Here is a 20,933-nt window from a genome sequence, read left to right as displayed (position 1 = left end):
ATATTGAAAATTCTCATGGGTATTAACCAGTCTTACTCACTTTTGAAATGGGTCACATTTTAGCAAGTGCCCTAGAAGTGAAAAGCTTTTGTGTAACATCAGTTCCATGAGTCATTTCCCCCCATATTGGTTAATATAATTTAATTTCCCTCTCTTCACCTGTCATAAGAGGATCAGGGGAAAAGGGTTGCTTTTCTCTGTACTTGAGAATTAATTGATATAATTTGTTTGAGGTTTCCTTCTTTCACGGTGCTTTCTTAAAATTAGAACCAAAATAAATGTGTTCCTAGCCATTGCAGAATAAATTGATTAGAGCTGATTATGTGCAGTTGTGATGTACACTGAAATTTGCATGACACATCTCTCCTGGAGTGAAACTAAAAAAGGAATTTGAATCTTACCCCATTCTTTTCAAAAAAATACAGTCCATTCACCATTAAATCAAATAAGTTGTGGTCAATATTTAGAACAGATGACTGTGTAGATTTAATGAATGATGCAGCTGTTAAAGTCTCAGGCACTTACCTAATCTGTGTTAACTAAGAAGTCTATGTTTATTAAGGGATAATTATTGGCAGGAACATCCCTATTTTTCCTTTTCTTAATCGTATTACAGCAGTCTCTACAGTCCCCAGTTTCCACCAAGACAGTAGCCTTGATAAATTCTGTAAGATCTTGATTGGGAAAATGTATGTGTTTAGTTTGACTGCTGTGAGCATTTGAAATTACATAATATGTCATACATATGTCTGCTTATATGTGAAAAGGTAGCAGGAGTAAATGTATTTCTGGGGGCTAAGGAGGCCCTGCCCACATTTGCAAGCCCAGCACAGCAAGTCTGAGCCTTCTGGCTGTTTCCAGCCTCATAAGCTGCAGGTGAGACTGGAAGGTGTCTGGTATGAAGTGTTAGGGGTTGCTGACTGAAAATGGGAAAGGGTCAGCAGAGGACTCACATCCCACAGGAAGCCATGTGCATGTTTAACTCATCACATTAACAAAGTTCCACTGAAAGCAAAAGGAGAAATCCAACAAAGTCATCTGTACAGGGTTCTTTGATCCCAGAATATAGTTGCAGAGTACTATAGAACTCGTGAAAAAACCAGAATAACTTTTCTCCCACCTTTTTGACGCCTTTTTTATTTTCTTGTGTTATATCAATGTATTCTTTCTGCATCAGTTTTGAGAAAAAAAAAACATTCTTCATTTGAAAAAGCCGTATGAGAGAAATTATGTATGTATATATGTATGTGTACAGACAGAGAGAAAGAAAGAGACAGAAGTTGTCCTCTGTCTGGATCCAAGAGGAAACAGCTTCTCAGGTAGCTATCCCAGTAAGGGAACAGCACGTCTAGGTTGTCTCTGAGATGATATAAAATAGCACCTACCCCACCTGACACCACTACTCAGCCCCTATTCCCAGCTGGCTAACATAAAGGCTCCATAACCTTGTGATGCTGTTAAATGAAAGGTAGGTCATATATGGCTCCTGACCAGTAGGAACTGTAAGAATTGCTGCTGTGAGAGAGGGAGTAATTGCAGAACCTTTGTTCTGTAAGGATACAGTTCCCCATGATGGTTCATTTCTTCTCAACCCTTCCCTCACAGTGTTGGCTCTTTGATGATAGAAGTGCAACAATTGAACTCTGAGAAAACTGGTATTGTCATGCTTTCATAGATTTCTTTTCCCTCAAATGCTTACACAGATACAGGATTTTTGTTCTTCAAGCATAAGCCCTGTAAAATGTATCTGCACTTTTTAAACTTTGGAAATGACAGCTTTCTGATCAAAGAAAACATTCATTTTCTTTCCATTCTGAGGAATAGTACTGTACTGGTTTGCTTCCAAATAACACATCTCGTGTCTTGTTGCTTTGCTCTTTCCTTTAGACATGTAATTTACCATAGCAAGCTTTTCAATTAGGGACTGATCCAAAACTTTAGCTACTCTTGTGGGAAAAAAAGCCCAACAAAACCTACATTGCTTTCAGGCTCTTTCAAGCAGTTTTATGTACAGTTATTCACACAGTGGTCACACTTGCGTGACAAGGTTACACTGTAGGCACAATATATACAATACAGCATTTCCTTAGGATATTAATAGTAATTTTGGATGGTAGGAAAGCCACCTTTTCTTCTCCTTTTTCTTTGTGTCAGTTCTGCCGATCAGCTGTAAAATGTGACAGTGATTAGACATGGCAGCTTTTTTCTTTATCAGGATTTTGATGCACCAAAACTTATTCTCTTTTTTCTCTCTGTTTTTTTCGTTTGTGTTGGTCTTTTTTTTTTAATCTAAGACAAAGATTCACATCTTTGGGAATTAGCCACTTGATCCACATTTCTGACAGCTGCAGGGGGGGAATTTCTGTTGTCTTTCTTGTCTGTCTTTTCAGCTTTTGCCAGAATGTGATAAGAGAAAAAATCTTTCTGTTCACCACATTGTCATGTTATTGGTGTGACTGGAAAATGGTAAAAAGAGAGACTACAGATTACGGCAGAGTGTGCCAGCATCACCCTAATGTGGGGACTTGTCCAACCAGCTGGTGAGTCCAAGCATTCAAAGTGGAGCCTCCAACCAAGAACCATCCCTCGCTGCTGGCCAGCAGGTGCGGGTGTGAATGCCCAGAGGGCAATCATAGCAAGCATTGAAGGGGGAAAAGGGCAAGCAATCCCTCAGATGTAAGCTGGGCAAGCCTGCCAAAGGACACAGACACCGGGTTTTGAAGAGGTTTCAGGAGTGCCAGATACAGCCGGTGCGCTCAGTGTGTCCCTGAGCACAGCGCAGGGATCAAAGCACCAGTAACTCATCTCCAGGTCTGTCCCTTCCTGAGCTGCACACTAGCGGAAAGTTTGGCTTCCTGCTGCTCTCGCCTGCGATCCGGGAGTGGATCAGCGCGTCGCCGCGATCCCTGGCTGAGCCTGTGCCTCGCAGCCGCTCGTCTGCGCATGAGTCGCTGCGGGAGGCTCGGCGGCTGGAGTATTTGAGGGGCTGGGCAGCGGGGGAAGATGCTCAGAGCCTGCGGAGGCCGTGCGCCCGGCGGAGCGGAGCGGCGGTGGGGCATGGAGGGGCCGCGGGCTCTGGGGGGGCCGCGCCCCGCGGCTTGAAGGCAGAGCGGGCCGGCCGTCGGGGCAGCGCCCGCTTCAGCACCGCGGACAGCGCACGGCGAGCACCGCTCCTCCGGCCCCGCTCCTCCGGCCCCGCTCCTCCGGCCCCGCTCCTCCGGCCCCGCTCCTCCGGCCCCGCTGCTCCGGCCCCAGTCCCCTTGCCCCACTGCCCCGGCCCCGCTCCTCCGGCCCCGCTCCTCCGGCCCCGCTGCCCCGGCCCTTCTGCCCCGGCCCCGCTGCCCCGGCCCCTCTGCCCCTGCCCCGCTGCCCCTGCCCCGCTCCTCCGGCCCCGCTGCCCCGGCCCCGCTGCCCCGGCCCCGCTGCCCCGGCTCCGTTCCCCCGGCTCCCCCCGGCTCCGGGTTCTGAGCGCCTTGGGCCCCCTATCATCAGCTCCTGTTCTCGGGTACCCCCCTCTCCCCCTTTCTCCCGATCCTGTCGCTGTGTGCCCCGAACCCCCTACCCTCGGCTCCGGCCGCTCTCCTCCCGGGTCCCTCTGCCCCGCTGCCTGATTCTGCTGCCAGAGAGCCCGGGCCCCGCTGTCCCTGTCCTCCCCATCTGCCCCGTCCAGGCTCCCCTCGCCCCCCCCTCCGCACCTCCTCTGTCCCGGCTGGCCGCCCCTGCCCCTCTCTCTCTCCCCGCTGTCCCGGCGCTGCCCCGCCGCCGGCACCATGCGCGGGCGGCCGCGCCGGGCGGCAGGCGAGGCTGCGGTGCCCCCTTCCTCCTGCCCTCGCCCGCTCCAGCCGACCCGCTGAGAGATGGACTTGGCAGGCGTGCTGCTGGCGCTGCTCCTCGTGCTGGTGCTGGTCGTCTCTCTGCTCTCCAACCTCCTGGTGCTGCTATGCTTCGTCTACAGTACGGAGATCCGCAAGCAGGTCGCCGGGGTTTTCCTGGTGAACTTATCCTTCTGCAACCTGCTTCTCACCGTTCTGAACATGCCTTTTACCCTGCTGGGCATCCTGAGGAACCAGCAACCCCTCGGGGGCTGCGTCTGCAAGGCGGTGGGTTTCCTGGAAACTTTCCTGACTTCCAACACGATGCTGAGCATGGCAGCGCTCAGCATCGACAAATGGATTGCCGTGGTGTTCCCCCTAAGCTACACCAGCAAGATGCGGTATAAGGACGCTGTGATACTGATGGGCTACTCGTGGCTCCACTCCCTCACGTTCCCCTTGGTATCCCTGTTTTACTCGTGGGTAGATTACAACAGCGTTTACGCCTCTTGCACCTTACACCTGAAGGAGGAGACGGAGCGGAGAAGGTTTACAGTGTTCACCATTGTCTTTCACTCCACCAGTTTCATGCTGTCTCTGGTGATCTTGTGTTTCACCTATTTAAAGGTGTTGAAAGTTGCCCGGTTCCACTGCAAGCGGATAGACATTATTACCATGCAGACTCTGGTTTTGCTGGTGGATATCCACCCCAGGTAAAGCGTGCGCGTTGGGATTCGCAGCCGCGGTCACTCGCGGTAGTTCTCCCGGGCAGAAGCGATATCCCGCCTCTCCAGCACCCTTTCCTGCCTGCCCCGGCCGCATGGCTCTAGCTTCAGACGCTGCTTGCAGCGCCAGGAACGGTGCCTTGGGCATTTGTAACCTGTTGAAATGCTAATCGGGCTCTCCGGGTTATCTCACTTGCTTGAGCTCCCTTCAAGCGGGAGTCACTGTTTTGTTGAGTGCGACCGTCCCGGGGCTCGGCGGGGCTGGGGCTGCCCTCCTTGCCCTCCTCTCCCCGGGGGAATTGCCTTCCTCTCCCCCGGGAGGCTGCCCTCCTCCCTCGGGGCTGCCCTTCCCCCGACCGGGCTGCCCTCCTCTCCCGTTCCCTTCCCGGCTGCAGGGGCTAAGGGTGTGGAGGGGGCTCTTCCCCTCTCCTTGGGCTCACGCCTCACCTCCTCCCTTCTTGCCTTAACACCCTCGCTGCTCTTTTCCCTCTGTAGTGTGAAGCAGCGCTGTCTGAACGAGCAGAAAAGGAGGAGGCAGCGGGCTACCAAGAAAATCAGTATTTTTATAGGGTCATTCGTGATCTGTTTTGGTCCTTACATTATCACCAGGTCAGTATCCCCTGTGAGGGTGGGAGACTTTGCGGGATCGAGATGTCCTGTGATGTGCCAGGGGTCCTACAGCTAATTCTGGGAGACCAGAGCCAAACGGACCCCCGGGACCTGTCGTGAGGGGCAGAGCACACAAACACACGCAAACACACCCTGACACGCTGCTCCTGCCCACACACCCAGTCCTAGGGGCAGCCCCGGCAGGACCTGGCTCTCCTTCCCTCATCACAGCCAGGTCTGGGCACCTCTGCCAAAAGCAAGTGGATTTTAGGACAAGTACTGGGAATTAATTATATGCCAGTGAGAGATAAAAGCAGTTTAAAAGACTTGCCACCCTTCCTTATTAGCACAAACGTAGCAACAGAGAGAACAGACTTTCCTGATTAGCTTAGGGCTTTTTGGTTTTTTTTGTTTATTTTGTTTTAGGCATAAGGCCAAGCTTGCTGCTATTGGAAGCTGAGTTGATATAATTTAAATTTGTCCAGGCTGATAATTTGACAGATAAGATTTCAGTCTAGAAACATTAATGCCTGTAAATATATTGCTAATGGTTCAGCACAGACTTGTGATGAGGTGTAAAAGTTATCTCCCAGGAAAAACAATAATTAAACTTCTTAAATGTATAGGAAACACCATGTTCCTCAACTGGACAGAATTATAGACATCCATCCTGGTGTTTGCACCTTTTGAAGTGTCCGTGCATCACTGCTGTTATCCACTTGTGTAGTCTCCATAGAACAGATGATTATTATTTTTTTTAATCCTGTATAAACCAGTGAGTTTTAAGTCTGTGTAACTTCACTGAATTGCAGCATCCCAGCAATTAACCTTTCTTCTCTAAACTGAAATGGGCTACATCTTTCAAAAGTGATTTTTAAAAATATTTCCCACTTTCACAGTGTGTTCAAGACAGCCTTGAAGAGTGCTGACTTGTGTTGAGGTGCACTAGTGTGCAAAACCTCCTGCTGAGGGCTTCTTCAAGGTTGTTACCAAGCTGCCAGTGTCTGCAGCCGCAGCAGCTCACAGAAACTGGCCAGCTTTAGTGCTCTGATCTCACACAGGCACACACATACAGGCCATTTATGGTCAGTGCCACTGCCCTTTTCTGAGAGGAGTAGGAGACAGGTTAAGGCTGGAGCACTAAACTGACAATATTTTTTAAATTTTTTAAATGACATTTATTTCAATTCCCATTTACATGTTGAAAGGGATTCCTTCCTGATTGCCTGGATAACTACATCTTTTTTCTGCAGTTGAAAGGATTATTACAAATATTAACATTACATCACATAGTTAAAAGGTTAATTTATCATTGTTCAGTACATTTTGAGTCATGATCTATTCACTTTTGCCATAATCAGGATGTAATTATGTTGAGCAAAGTGGATTTTACCATCTTCTTTCCATCTGAACATTACCAAGCTCAGCAAATTCCAAACATGGAGGAATTTTTTAGGGTGGAGATATTTCTCATAAACTTCTAAAATGAAAGTTACTTTCTTCCTCAGACCTTGCATCTGGCAGACGTGAGATGGTGCATTTTCTATGTGTGACAAAGTGGTACCCACTGAATCACTACAGAGAAGGCTGAGGGCTGGTTTGTGGAAATGTGTGTCCAGGTATTTAGGGAGGACATCCTAAAAGGCTCCTTGTCTCAAAGACAAGGCTGTGCCAAGACAGCACTCCATGAAAGGTGGTGATGGAGGTGAGATTGGAGGACTTGCTGCCGTGCCTGTTTCTCTGTTCTTCCCTTATCCTGGCTTTTAGTGGGGGTGGCACTGAAGCATTCTCTGGGGAGGCAACATAAAAGCCATCTCCCTGTTGTCTTGCTTGGCCTGGTGACTCAGGCTGCATTGTGAGCTCAGTATTTGCTCCTCACTTCAGAAATTTGAAGGAGATTAGTCTCATTAGCAATATATTCGTCTGTTCACTAAGAGACGACAGATGAATTTAATCTCTTTTGTAACAGCACTGAAAACAAGAAAATCTTACTAAGATGCATTCAGATGGGTATTTCTAAGTCTGACTTGTTTTGGCCAGACCCTTTATCTTATTAAAATCTGTGTAATTTTTCTTCTGTTGGCTTCAGCGCAGTTAAGTTTGGATCCATAATGCATTAATGGGAACATAGCAATACATCTATTTTCAAGACTGAAAGATATCTTTCTCTTCTTATTTAGTGCCTTTATAAAAACATCAATAATATTTTTCTTGTATTAGGATGATATGCAGGATGGGATAAACCTAAGCAATCACAGAGCAAGTGTCATTTATTGTACATTTATTTCTTATATTTTGCATCTTCCTATTCTGTCTATTTTGAATTCACTGGAACTTTTTCTGACCAGTTTCAAACAGAAGACATCTGTTCTTTTAAATGCACTTGCCATAGGAATGATTTAACTTTTAGCCATATAAATAAGAAATTTTCCTGCAGCAATGTTCAGTCCAAATGATGGTAAGTCAGTTTTTCTATGAGGAGGGACTGGAACAGCTTCAAAAGTCAACACCCTGCAAGTCGAGAGCTCTGCAATTTGAAAAGAGGACAGAAGGTTCTTCAAGCCTCAAGAAAACTTCTGATCTTACATCTTCAAACAGTGATGTCTTAGAGTAGAGAAAAGGGCTATTTTATCTCCCAGAACATTTTCTTTACTTCTGGGATGAATAGAGCAAAGCAGCATACTCTTGCTCCTGCAAAAGGTTTTACAAAAGAAATACACAAAATAAAAATTCCTCACCCTATTCTTTGCACCTTCCTGGAGGATTTGCCCACGGCAGATGAGCTGGGTGAGACATTTGCTGGAATAGTCTGAAGTATTGCCCTCACTTCTGTGGAAAAATTGTTTAACTTAGTTGTGGTTTCTGCCCCTATGATTAATACATCCCTCTCAGCTGAGGTGCTGAGGCCACTAATCATCCGTGAAGCACAGACCAGGAGACACAGGTCTGGATGTAGCTGACTGGTCATATAATGATGATAAAAGTGTTGTCTCCTTGTTTTCTTTGGCCAGTCTAGAAGTCAGCTAAATGCACACAAAAAACTTCCAAGGCTAAGTAGTTGTAGGTGTGCTGCTAATCATACCGTGGGGTTGCAGCTGCCAGTCAGACCTGCCTGGGATACTGCCAGGTTGTTCTTCATACTGCAATGGTCTGACATGAATCTGCTCTGTGTCCGTGTTAATTCACCACAGTGCTGTAACGAAGGTTTGCTGATCTGTGTCTGAGGAGATGGATTCAGTGACCTAGACCACATTTCTGGTGTCATTTGAGATGCTGCATGGTATCAGAGTCCTTTACCTAGGCTGGCAGATATGCCACAGGACCTAAAGCAGATCTTCCAGGAGCAGCAGCCTGATGCCAATGGGGTTATGTCCAAATGTCTCAAGTGTCACCTGAGAGCTCTACTCAGGAAACTGAGCTCAGTGAGTCTGGGTGCCCCAAGTCACGTGTGTCTATCTCAAGCTTGCAGTGGGAGAGAGGTAGTCATTTATGTCACCACAATTTTGACCACTTACCAGCACTGCTCAGTAAATTCAGAAAGTGAGCAGTAAACTGCAGCACTCTCTTATCAACTCTGCACAGAAGTATTACCACTGAAAACAGTTTTTCCCTCTTCCCACAGTAGGAATTGATTTTGTCTCCCAGTGGCCTTGATAGGAAAGTTCTCTTTGCCATTATTGAATGTGAGGAGTAAGTACACGGCCCTTCTCCTGCAGGGACTGTGTGCTGTAAGAAAATAAATGCTTGAATGTTTCATGAAGCATGAGTTGAGCACGGGGCTCAGTGTGAGTATAACGCTCAAGTGTTTCCATTTCTCTTTAATGTTTAACAGGTTGATAGAGCTCATTCCTTTTGTTACCATAAATTACTACTGGGGAATTATAAGCAAGTGCCTCACCTACAGTAAGGCTGCATCAGATCCGTTTGTTTACTCGCTTTTACGTCAACAGTACAAAAAAGTTCTGATCAACATCGTCAACAGGATACTAAAGAGGGATCTGTATCCGTCATCGGGGTACAACAGTTCTCTCGACACTGAAAACGATTACTGCTTGCACAGAACAAACTGACAACATGAAAGCATTCCCCTTCCAGGGAGACAGGTGTTTGCTGCTGCTGGAAAACTGCCTTTCTCCTCTCATGCTGACAGTGGTGACAGTGTCTCCAGGGTGTGAAGGCTGCGTTAATGCGACACATTTCACCGTGGACTTTCATCGACAGGCTCTTCCCTGGTCTGCAGCCAAGCACAATCCATGGCAAAACCTTGTCCCCAGTGAACAGAATTGGCTTGAGGGGTTTTGAGAAAGCCTTTAGAGGATTTTAGACATCTCTTAATGTTTCATGCGTGAAGACTTGGTATGTCTGGGATGTTCCATATCAGACGTGACATTCCGGTGTCTTCTGGGAGCACGGGAATCCCCACGCTGGAGGGACGGGTTCAGAGTCCTCCGTGCTGCGCATGTGACTTGGCAGCCCAGGATCTGCTCTTAGTTTTGAACATTAAAAATAGATCTTTTAATTGATTGGTTTAATTGTATTGGTGCCTCAAGTGAGTCAGCACTTTGAATTTGAGATTGTTACTATTATTCTTATTATTACTATTATTCTTATTATTACTATAATTATTATTATTATTTATTACTAGGCATCATGATTGTAACATAGCCTTTAGGAAGTGGTACATATATTTGATATGCCAGTATTCTATCAAGCATAACCAAAGTCCACATATCTGAGTTACAAATATCTAGCACTTCAGTGGTATGTGATTACAATAACTGCAGCAACAGTAACAAAGACATGTATGGAATTTAGTTAAATTGCACTGTAGTTCCATCACTGAGCTAGTAGTCCTATTCAAGCAAGCTTTTTATTCAGAAAAAAAAAAAAATCAGTAGAAGTGACAGATACCATTGTGTTTAAGATATATTACTTCAGAAGCTATCTGTTTTCAAAGAAAAGGCTAAAATATATTAATTCTTTTTAAGGGATATATAATATGTAAAATATTTCATGCATTGGCTATGTATGGTGGATTGTCATAATACTGTACAATCTTTTCTTTAATAATGATAAATTAATCTGGTGATTTTAACAGACAACAAGAGATGTGAGAAATATTATAACAGACCTGATGCCAAATGCCCAGAAATATAAAGCTGCTTTGTTATTATATGTATATTTCTCTTTTATTTCTTTTAAGATTTAAACAGGTTTTGGAAAATTGTGGGAATTATTTTTGAACAATATTCTTTTGATTATGCAAGACATTTATTAAAATTTAAGAATTCTATGGCATTCAATAAACTATTTTCTAATTGAGTACAGAAGGGAAAAAGTAAAGCAATTCTAAAGTATATTTTAAGAAAAATAAAAAGAAAGATGACAATAAAGCAATCTTATTTTTTATGTAACAATACACTTGACCCTATAAAGCATTGAGAAGGCTATTTCTGGTCAAACTAAGCATATAAGCATGTGATTAGGCACAAATATAATTTTCTTTGAAGCTAACAGTTCTATTTCCATGCTGAAAATTAAATACACACTCAACTGTTTTGCAAAATCAGTGTTGAGCTGTCAGCACATTGAGAGGGTTTTTCCCACCATCCACAGTGTGGAAGGAGGGTGTCTTGTTCAATCCCACTGAAGTCAAGGAAGGATGATGCTGCCTAACAAACATGGTGTTCTCTTACCTCCTGCTTTTAATCTCTGGGGCCTTTATCATGCTCTTTTTCTTTTTTTCTTCCCCCCATGCAAGTACCTTAGGCCTCTGCTCTTTGCATCTATAGTTCTGCCTGTGTTTAAATTGAATGTACTATAATGGTTTTGTCTTAGTAAAGTATTTGTACTCTCTTCAATTTTGTGTAAATACAGTATTTCAGAAAAAAAAAAAAAAAAAAGGTGTCTATGGAATCTTTTCAGTTTAAATGTCTTCCTGTCTCCATATGCCTCCCCCTCTTCCATGGTGCTAGAAAAACCTGATGTTTCAGTCTCTCATTTCAGCTGCAACATAAGGACCCGATAACTCTGTGGGGAGTGGGGGGGATGCTAAATTTTCAGTAATTTTTTTAGTCAGTTTTGTGCCAAAAAGTTTTAATAGCCTACAGTAGCTGTCCATGAATAAACATGAGCTTAATGATACCTACAGTTGTTAGCTTACCCTTGGTTTCCTAAACAAAATGGTCCTCACTTTGGGAAAGGAATATGTTACATACAGTTAAGTGTATTAAATTGTCACCTTCAAGACATACAAATGAAATGAAGTGTTATTATTAGAGAGAATGGGAGAGGAGAAAAAAAATAAACTTTAAAACTATTACAGTAATAAACTTCTAAAGGTAATAAGCTATAAGCCACATTTTAAAGGAATAAACCAGAAGCTAGTTAAAATGCTATCTCTGCTATTAGGTTAATTAACGACAATTACATATGGCAGTTGAGGGTGTACGTTTTACAGTTCCACTCAACCTCACTAAGCATTGAATATTTCTGGAGGTGCTCAGGTCTAGATGGAAAAAAAATAAAAATTGAGCCTGCACTAGGTTTTGCAGAACATTTTTAGATTTTATTTCCACATGGAATTAGGAAGCCAAGATCTATAGTGCTGCAGACCAGAAACTGAGGCAGGGCAGGGAGAGCTACAGTGCTCTCAGTCCTGATTTGCAATGAAGTTTAACAGCCTTGTTTAGCATTACCAAAAGGCATCTCCCCCTGCTCAGTATCCAGGTAATTTTTTCCTTTCTCTCTTCTCACCCCCTGCTCTCCACCAGAGAAGGTCTTGCTCTACTTTTCTAACAAAGCAGGAAACATTCAGTGTCAGGTCTCGATTTCATTCCCTTAGCTTCCTGGCATAGGCAGAACTCATTGGAATTGTGCTCCATTCATCCTGGGTGGGTTATTCAGGGACAGGAGGAGATGGGGGGAACCACACTCTGCCCCCATTGCTCTGGAATGCTGCAAAAGTATTCAAGGATTTAGTGCTACATGTATCTCACACGATGGGAACATTCACCAGAGGCTGTGGATTCCCTCTTACTGACAAATTGACATTTCAGATAGAGCAGGGGGTGCACAGTCCTGACAGCAGGGTTTAGTCTGGATCAGAAGATTCCCAACAAAGCTGAAGTGTGATTTCCAAAACGGCCTCTTGCCATTGACACACTCTTGCCAGCCCAAAGGTAGTGCTCTCTAGGAACTTTCGTCTGGATTTCCTGCCCAGGGGCCTGGCGTGCCTTTGCTGAGAGACAAGAGACTGACAAATACTCAGCAGGTGTGTTGTGGAGGTGGAAATGCCACAGGGGTCAGCAGGAACTGCCTGAAACTGTGATTTCCTTAGCAGGAGGTGCTGTCACCCGCCTGTGGCTGCTGAGGGGAAAAGATGGCAAGTTGCTAAAGGAGTGTGCAGGAGAAATTTTCTCAGAGCAGTAGGACCCCCAAAAAGTTCCTGGGCTGTGGTTTTTCAGCTCTTGTTTGCAATTCAAATTCATAAAGTCCTCTTCTCCAAACTTGTGTTTTTTCTGGTGACTGGAGCTGGGAACTGCACCTCCCCTGAATGACATCCTCCACCTAATGGCAGTCAGGGTATAATAAACTGCAGCACAACAAACCTTTAATTAGTCCGTGCAACTGTGGAGACATTAAACTTTCATTCCTAACACATGTTAGCCAAAATATTTCCAAGCCTGATGATTTGGATATTTTCAGGTGAGATCCAGGTTGGCATTTTGAATCTGCCTTTTCAGAGGAAGAAACAGAGTCTGTGTGCCTTATTTCATAGGTGAGTGCTCTGATACTAATTTATGAAAAAGAGAGTCACCTCTTCAAAAAAAGAAAAATAAAGCTTGTTTTTTTGTTGGTTTTTTTTTTTTTTTCAGGTAAGTTCTGAGACCGACAGACTGAGTTTCTGAGGCAATAAAGTCAAAGTATTGCTTAAACTACAGGTTCCCAAAGGGTTTAGGTATGACCTGGCTCCCAGCCTGCTAAATCCTGACAGGATGGATGTGCTTCACTACAAAACTAGTTTTCTTGGATGAGAACTTTAGTGTCTCTGAGCTTAGATGGCAGCTGAGCATTGAGGACCTTGAATTCTGTGAATTTTCTCCCCACATGTTCCTTAGCCTCACTGAAGAGCAGGCATGTTATTCATCTGGGTAAATCAGCATCTAATAAACTTCTGCAAATAATCTGTGCAGCTCAGTGATTATTGAATACATATTTACCTTGTCTTAACGTGAATAATGCCGGTATTGAACTTAAATTTCAGAGCTAATTGTAATGTTAGGCTTGTTACATGGTTAAATATGTTTACAGCTGGAGTCCATGACCTCAAAAATAATTTCCAGCTTAAATGGCTCTATGATTTTAAGTGACAATCCAAGTTTCTTAGTGCAAGTACTTGGATATGAACAGAGACTGATCATGCTCTTTACAACTGTGGATTAAAATTTGAGCTTTTAGAAAAATTTAACAGCATTGAGCCTTATTGAAAAAAAAAAAAACCTACAACAAGATATTCAAGCCCCTCTGACTGAAACTTAAAAAAAAACTCAAAACAATCCATCAGACACAAACCACAAACTGAAGAGAACTATCTAGTGTGTGTGGGAAGGTTTGACTACATCACCTAGAGGGCATATTTTCTGTTGTGTCTGAGTTGCTTGTTTCCCCCCAAATAATTACGTGCACTTGTGCACATAGAATGAACAAGTGACTGTGTGTCTGTCTCAAAAGCACATAGCATATTTCAGTACTGTGAAGAGCAAATGGTTTGTTCAGTCTGGTTCAGGAGGACACCTGGTTTGTGGGAGGTGTTAATTACACAAGTAAATTAGAGGTTCTGCTCTTTATTTTTGGAAAGCAGTCCAATTAATATTTAATGGCTCAGCTGGAGACACAGCAGAGATGACCTTAAGAAAGGTTGTAAATATATGAATACCTTTCAGAAGCCTGGGGGAGCAAAATGTCACCTGGCACAGTGTATGCAGCCAGCTCCTTCTCTGAGCTGGAGCTGCTTTTCCCTGTGGCTTGTGAATGGGAAACAGGCCAAAACACTGGTCCCATTTCTGCATATCCCTGATTCTTCTCCCTTTAATGTCAGATTTTCCTTGCCAGGACAGGAGGGTGCAGGATGCAAACTTGGTGCTTCTGCTCTTTTCTGTAAGTGAGCAATGCATGAACCACGAGCTGCTCCCAGCCAGGCTTCTCATACATTCTCTATGCAAATGAAACATATTGCAAAGCAGGTATGTTAGATGTCATAGGGTCCATATGGTTTTAAAGGTAGTTTTGAGCGTTGAGAACTACAGATAATTCCAGTTCAGTGACATCACTTTTTAACTAGATACCTTAAAATATTATAAACCATAAGTGAAGCCCCCTCATTTTAGTGTCCAATCCATTATCACAAGAGTGGAAATTGTTGAGTGCAGTCCACTGCGGATGCCAAAAAAAACCTCCAAAAACATCTCCTTTGGGACAGAGCCTAAGTTTTGTTGTGCATGTTTCATCCATCTCACTGCATCCTGCTGTGTCATATACAGGTTTGTATCCAGCAAATTCAGAGCAAGCTAACCAACATATCTTTAAATTTCCTTTACCAAATGGATTGAAATATTCAAGCACTTTCCAAGAGAACTCCTCATGCCTAACACTAGAGTAGTTTTACTTAACCCACTTTCCCAATTTGATTTTTTTCCAACCAAGGCTTAGCACTCAAATTGTACCTCAATGAAGCCTGACCGTAAGTGGCAGACTCATTACCACCTTCTTTTCACTTTTATAATTCCTGTCCTTACATATTCAACCACTCTGCTCTCTTTGCTTGCAGCTGTCAGCCCTGATGCACATTTTCAGGATGTTTTCTGAAACCCAATAAACTGCTCAGTGCCCTTGCTCCACGGCACGGGACTGGAGATGGGCTTTGTGTGGTTTGTGTGTGCTCCTCCACAGAAACATTTAAACATGCTTTATGTCCTGTGTTTCATATTTGCCTTTTATCATGGGAAAACAAAATGTTAGTTGGTGACTTGTGACCTTCGTGTTACAAAAGGCTGCTGATCACTCCTTGCAGTTCTTAGCTCAGACTGGCTTTCAGCTTGAAATCTGGCTTTTCAGCTAATCAGACCCTTATTGTTATCATTGTTAATGAAGCCTGCTTTAGGCATTTAAAATATATTTTGGGCTTCTCACAGAGTAGTCTGAATACTTCATTATCCTTTTATTCTTAATACCTTGCTGGAAGCCAGATAAGTACTAGAACTGCTATTCTCAGGACGCCTGAGGCACAGACAGATGAAAGACCACACAGCCAGAAAAGGATCGAATTGCAGGAAATATGGTTTAGAAAATACCTAGGAATGGAAGACTAATAAGGTCATCCTGAATCTGCCTGTTGATCTTTTGCTCAAAGATTCTCAGGCATTTAAAAAGTGCTTCTCATAATGGTTAAGCATACCTCAGAGTCCACAGCAGAGCTGAATTTTTGGGAGAAAGATATTTAGGATACAAGAATAGGATGCTGCTCCTCTTCTCATCCTGAGGAGCTTGTTGTGCCAGCACCATGCACAAGAAGGAGTGGCAGACACCCCTTGCTCATAAAGCACAGCTGTATGTGTGGAAACTACAGCTCCCTTTTGAGCTTTTCTAGATGGTGCTTCAGTGTTCTTCTCTGGGTGTGACTGCTCAGGCTTGGATCTCTCTTCTTGGAGAATACCACCTTGGCCAGGCTGGGGTTTTGGTAAAAATTCGAGATGCTGTGTATGAGAGAGAGCAGGCTCCATGTACAGCATGGTGAAGTTCAGTGGCTTTATCACATTTATCACAAAGGAGGGATGATGACCCTGCCTCTCTTCTGAGGGCTGCTTATGTCCCATCTGTGTATTACATCCCACTCATTTGTGGGTAGAAATAAGCTAATAGTGGGCAGAAAAGAAGTTTCCTGAATCAGAAAATAAGTTCAGGGAAAGATCCTGACTTTGCTGACTTCCAGTGGAGGTGAGGCAAGATTTTACTTGAAAGTTTTCATTCGTAGACTCCAAGTCTAAATTTGCAGAAATCTTTTTAGAAGGTCGTGTAAGACCACTTCAGTTATGAGGTCTGGTCACTGAATTAATCACATTAAATAAAAAAAAATAAAAAATAAAAAATAAAAAAAAGCTTGATTCATGTACACCTTAGCAAACCACCTTAACAGCACTGAATGGAAATATAATCCAAGGTGTATGTTTTTCTAAGAGCAGCAGCAAAGGTGTCAAGCAGACTGAAAATGCAGATGGTGTGGCTATCAAGGAGCCTGCACTCCAGTGCTCTGACAGTCACTTACACCTCTGAGCCCTTTTCTCCCTGAGCTTTCTCAGGCTGCTGTGCACACTCCTGCTGTCCTCTCTCTGATGGGTTCCTGTGGCTTGCAGAGCATCTGCAGTCACTCCAGCCCACCAAATGTGGCACCTGCAAGCTCTTTTTTTTCTAGACCCAGAGGAACAGAGTGGTTCTGAAAAGTGATTCAAACATAGGGTATGTTCCTTCCTTCTTAAACCCCCTGTTTATTCTTCTTATTCATAAATTACCTCCTACTCAATTATTTCAATTTCCGGCCTTAGAGCTGAACATGAACAGTATTTTCTCTTAACATCTCCTCCAGCCTGTCTTCCCTTATCTACTGCTGGAAGCTCATTCAATTCCCGTGCTTCCTCCACCTTTGTCGGCTTGTAAAGTTTATACTTGTCCTCTGGTTTCTCAGGTCAGCTGAAAGGCAGGCTATTCAGACCCTTCTCTCCTTGATGCATTCCCTTGGGCTATTTTGATGGTACTCTCACTTTTTCTTTTGTTTTCCCCTGTGGTTTTGTTTTTCTGTGGGGTTTCTTTGTTGTCTTTAATCAGTTTTCCAGGACAGCCTTTTCAGTTTTTAATTTTGTGCAGCTGAGCAGGATTGCAGGATTGCAGGAAAGCTGTGCCCCTCACTTTTTTGTTCTCAAGAAAGCAAGCTGATTCAGGAATAAACCCAAGAATCTTACTGAATCTCCTTTGTCCCTTGGGATTATGGCCTACCAATTTCTGCAGTCAGTGGTACATAGAGAGTAATAATATGACTGCTGTTACATTCTCACTTTCAGATAAAATTACCAGATATCCATTTATGGCTGAATCAAGGTATTCAGCATGAATTCCTCATAAAAATAACATTCTTACTGTTAGAGCTTCCATAAATCTTCCCACCTACTGTCCTAATAAGCATAATGCAGGGAAGATTGGATGGAAATGCAACCCACCCCATGTGGTTTATAGTGGGTTTCTTCAGGCTGTTCCTGCAAGGGCTGAATGTCTGTAATTGCCCTGGCACTTCAGAGCCTCCATGTCCAAATCTGACGCACTCAGATTCAGCCCTCGAGTTTCAGTCACCTTTTGATTTTCAGTTGATTCTCATATCATGATATGAACCTGCGAAAAACCCAGATAAACGGATCCCAGGACCTTCAGCTTTGTCACTTCCCCCACTGCCATGACATTGATTTGATGAGCCTGAGGGTGGCTGTTGTTTGGCAACTGGAAGCAGAAGAGCATCAACATAAGGTGGAGTATGTAAATAGTTTACTCTGACACCCTGGCTTCCTCACAGAGGTTGGACTGCTGGTACCATGCATTTTACTCCAGGGAGACAGAAGGTGTGATTTGAGCTCTGTCTAGCACAATAATCTGAAAGGAAATGGAAAAACTCAGGAATTTCTCTGGATATCTGTTCTCCAAATTTGTCCTGCTTAGCAGTGCTTTAAAGGAAGGTCCTGACTAATAAAAGTTTTGTCCAGTAAAGTTAATATTTTTTGATGAGACACCAGTTCTTTTTTGTTCCCTAATGGTAGTAAAAGATAACTCAGTGATATGAACGGTTGAGGGAAGTTAGAAAAATGTAAATTCCCAGCTTTCATAGGGATCTCAGTGTCACAGTAGCTCAGATTGTTAATGGTATGACTGGAATGACCAATGACAGCCTTGGAGCTCCTAAGGGTCTTGTCCTGAAGCCTTGTAGACTGAAGAATTCTCTCCCATAGTGCTCAGTTTGATATGTGGATGAAAAGGCATTTCTCATACCTGTTCAAAATTCAGCAGTTCTGGCCCAGCTCTTTGACCAGGGACGCATGATGATATCAGTAGCACTAGATTACACTGGCAGAGTTTTTATTCCAGAATGCTGGGTTTTTAGAAAAGCAGAGAGGAGTATTTGACTAACTGATGGAGCTGTTCCCAGAGTTTAGCCCATGACTGGTATTATTCCTCAGTTTAGCCTGTGGCTAGTAATTAAGACCTTATAGCTGTTTTACCCTCCCTACTGCCTTGTGCTGATTCTCTTGACCTCTCATAACTGTGTCTTGGCCTGCTTTGTTCAAGTTATTTTTTCAGACCCTTGACTATCAAATTAGTCATTATTTGGCCAAGAAAAAAACAAATTCAACAGCTCAAATAATTTCTCATGATGAGTCAATGCTTAAGCCCCCATCCAATTTGTTACCTCTCTGCAAATCCTTTCCAATTTGTTAATGCTTTTCCTGAAATGGAAACACTCATGCTTCTCTTGCCATTGAATGCACAACAGCCTGGCTGAAGGATGGCACATATCAGTGCTTGCAGGACTCTGTAGCTCTCCAGTGGACCCTGGGACAAGCCATGAGGCAGCCCTGAAAGTGGCACAGCACCACCACCCTGCCCTCCCCACTCAGGACTTTGTGCGTCCTGCACTTGAAATAGAAATCTAGATACTAATGGGTTTCTTACAAATAGCCTGGGGAGCCAGGAAGCTGCATGTGGGTCTGGTATGGCCATGTAGACATTGATGAAGCTGGGAGGACAACACTGGGCTCAGCAGGCTGTTTGTGATGGCTCTATGGGGCTGGGAATCGTGCTGCTGAAAATCCTGGCAGCATGGGGTCCTGCATGACCTCAGGGACAGCCTCCAGCCTGGTCTCTGCCCTTTGCTATCCCTGTCCAGTGCCTTCGGTGCCTGTGGGCAATTCAGCACAAATTTAATCTGAACATGGTGAGTGGAGCATGCCTAAATACCGCAGGCTAGAGATATTGTCTTCCAAGGATTGTCTGGGGGAAAAAAAAAAAAATGATGATTTTGTATTTGGTCTGAAGTTACCACTGGTAGATATTTGATACACTGACAGAGGTTTTGTAAATTCTTTTAATAAATCCAGAAAATAAAATTTGAACTAAAACTCCTTATATTTTAAAAGATTCTCTGCTTATTTTTTATAGGCTGTTCCACTCTAAAGAATTGGAACCTTGGTATAAAAAAATAAATATTAAGATACTTGCATATTATCATGGCACAGATATTTAGCGTGGTATAGACTCTAAGTATACTGCTATGTTATTTTGAAGTACTTAAATATCTTATAAAACATTTAATTTTAACTGATTTAGCACCATTTTTCTCCTGGTGTTAAGCCAGACTTGTGTCTCAGAAGTGTATTTCTGAAAGTGAAGTTAAAATCCTCAGAGCTGTCATGTCAGTATCATCTGAAACAGTTATTGGTTCTTGCTATCTGACATGAACTCCCAGTTTTCTGGGGAGTGCCAACCCTGGAGGGCCCTATTTTTCTTTGGGATTCTTTTTGGCCAAGGATCTGCTTTAAAAGCATCAGGGTCTCTTAACTATTTGCCCCACTGGGTATCTACAAACTACTGCACTCCAAATCACTTTTTCAAAATGCTTCCCAGCACCTCTGTGAACGTGAAAAGCAAGCCCCAGAGAACCTCTTTTGAATGTTTTGGCATTAATGTTCTGTGAGACAGGAAGAAGAGATGAAGTGAAATGAGTCTCAAAATAGGACTGTCAAGCTCTTTTCTGGTAGAACTTACATTAATTTTTAATACTCCATCTGTGATCAGAAGAAAAGAAAGATCTTTAGTTCTCAGCACAGATCTTTTTTGAGCACACATTTTTCCTTGTAGCTGTTATATATTCAGTTCTATGATTCACTAACATATTTGTATTATTTTTCTTGCTTTATGGGAATCAGGCAGAGTCACCTTTGGGCCTCATCTTGAACAAAAACAGCAAAATGCATCACCAGTAACCCCTCAGCAGTAATCCTGCTTTTCTACTTTACATGTGGGAGTAATAAGAGGCGGCCTTTGAGAGGATAACAAGGTCCTTATGTCAGCCCTATCTTTTTAAGGATTAAATTTAAATAATATTGTGTGCTTATAGCAGGATCTGGTGATCAGTGCATGTTATTTTGCACATGTTCTCCTGGATATAGAATCATATTTATTACTGTTGTCCCTTTGTGGTCTCATTCTACCATCTGGTGCCAGGTTCCCTTCCACCCTTTTGTACCATTTGTGTCTTTGATCATGGCTGAATTTTAACTAGATATCATTTTCTCCTGTCATCAAAAGAAACTTTCTGAGTGGCTTCATTTCTTACTGATTAACTCAAACAAGCACGGAGACCACATGAAGGGTAGGCTAAAAGAAAGGCACGTATCCAGTTGAATCTTTTGGGGATGGTAGGGCCTTCTCCAGTTTTAATTGTGTTCTTCTGCATTATGATAGGATCAGTTCAGTGAATCACCTGGAAGTGGTACAAGCAACTAATTTTGTGGGTCAGTGATTTAGCTAATCTGTGACAAATCAGAAGTTTAAAACAGAATTTAATTATCACTGACAGTACTTGTATTGAATTTAAATAATTTAAATATTTTTCAAGAGCTGAATTTTTTAACATGTATTATATTTAATCAGGAAGGAAAGATGTATCTATGATTATAATATTAAGTGAGGG

At 43.3% G+C, this 20,933-nt stretch overlaps 1 protein-coding gene across 1 annotated transcript; it reads left to right on the top strand.

The window, feature by feature from the left end:
* Nucleotides 1-3,398: 3,398 nt before the first annotated feature.
* On the top strand, nucleotides 3,399-10,319 carry GPR78 (G protein-coupled receptor 78). Its single transcript, XM_023925570.2, has 3 exons — nucleotides 3,399-4,525; nucleotides 5,033-5,146; nucleotides 8,979-10,319. Exons 1-3 carry the CDS (start codon nucleotides 3,858-3,860, stop codon nucleotides 9,214-9,216), a joined length of 1,020 nt encoding a protein of 339 aa, XP_023781338.1. The 5' UTR covers nucleotides 3,399-3,857; the 3' UTR covers nucleotides 9,217-10,319.
* Nucleotides 10,320-20,933: the final 10,614 nt, after the last annotated feature.

The sequence above is a fragment of the Cyanistes caeruleus genome, chromosome 5 (genome assembly GCF_971803275.1).
Source record: "Cyanistes caeruleus chromosome 5, bCyaCae1.hap1.1, whole genome shotgun sequence".
Classification (NCBI taxonomy): Eukaryota; Metazoa; Chordata; class Aves; order Passeriformes; family Paridae; genus Cyanistes; species Cyanistes caeruleus.
The sequence above is the reverse complement of the archived record's forward strand: the minus strand, read 5'-3'. Positions and strand labels throughout refer to the sequence as shown.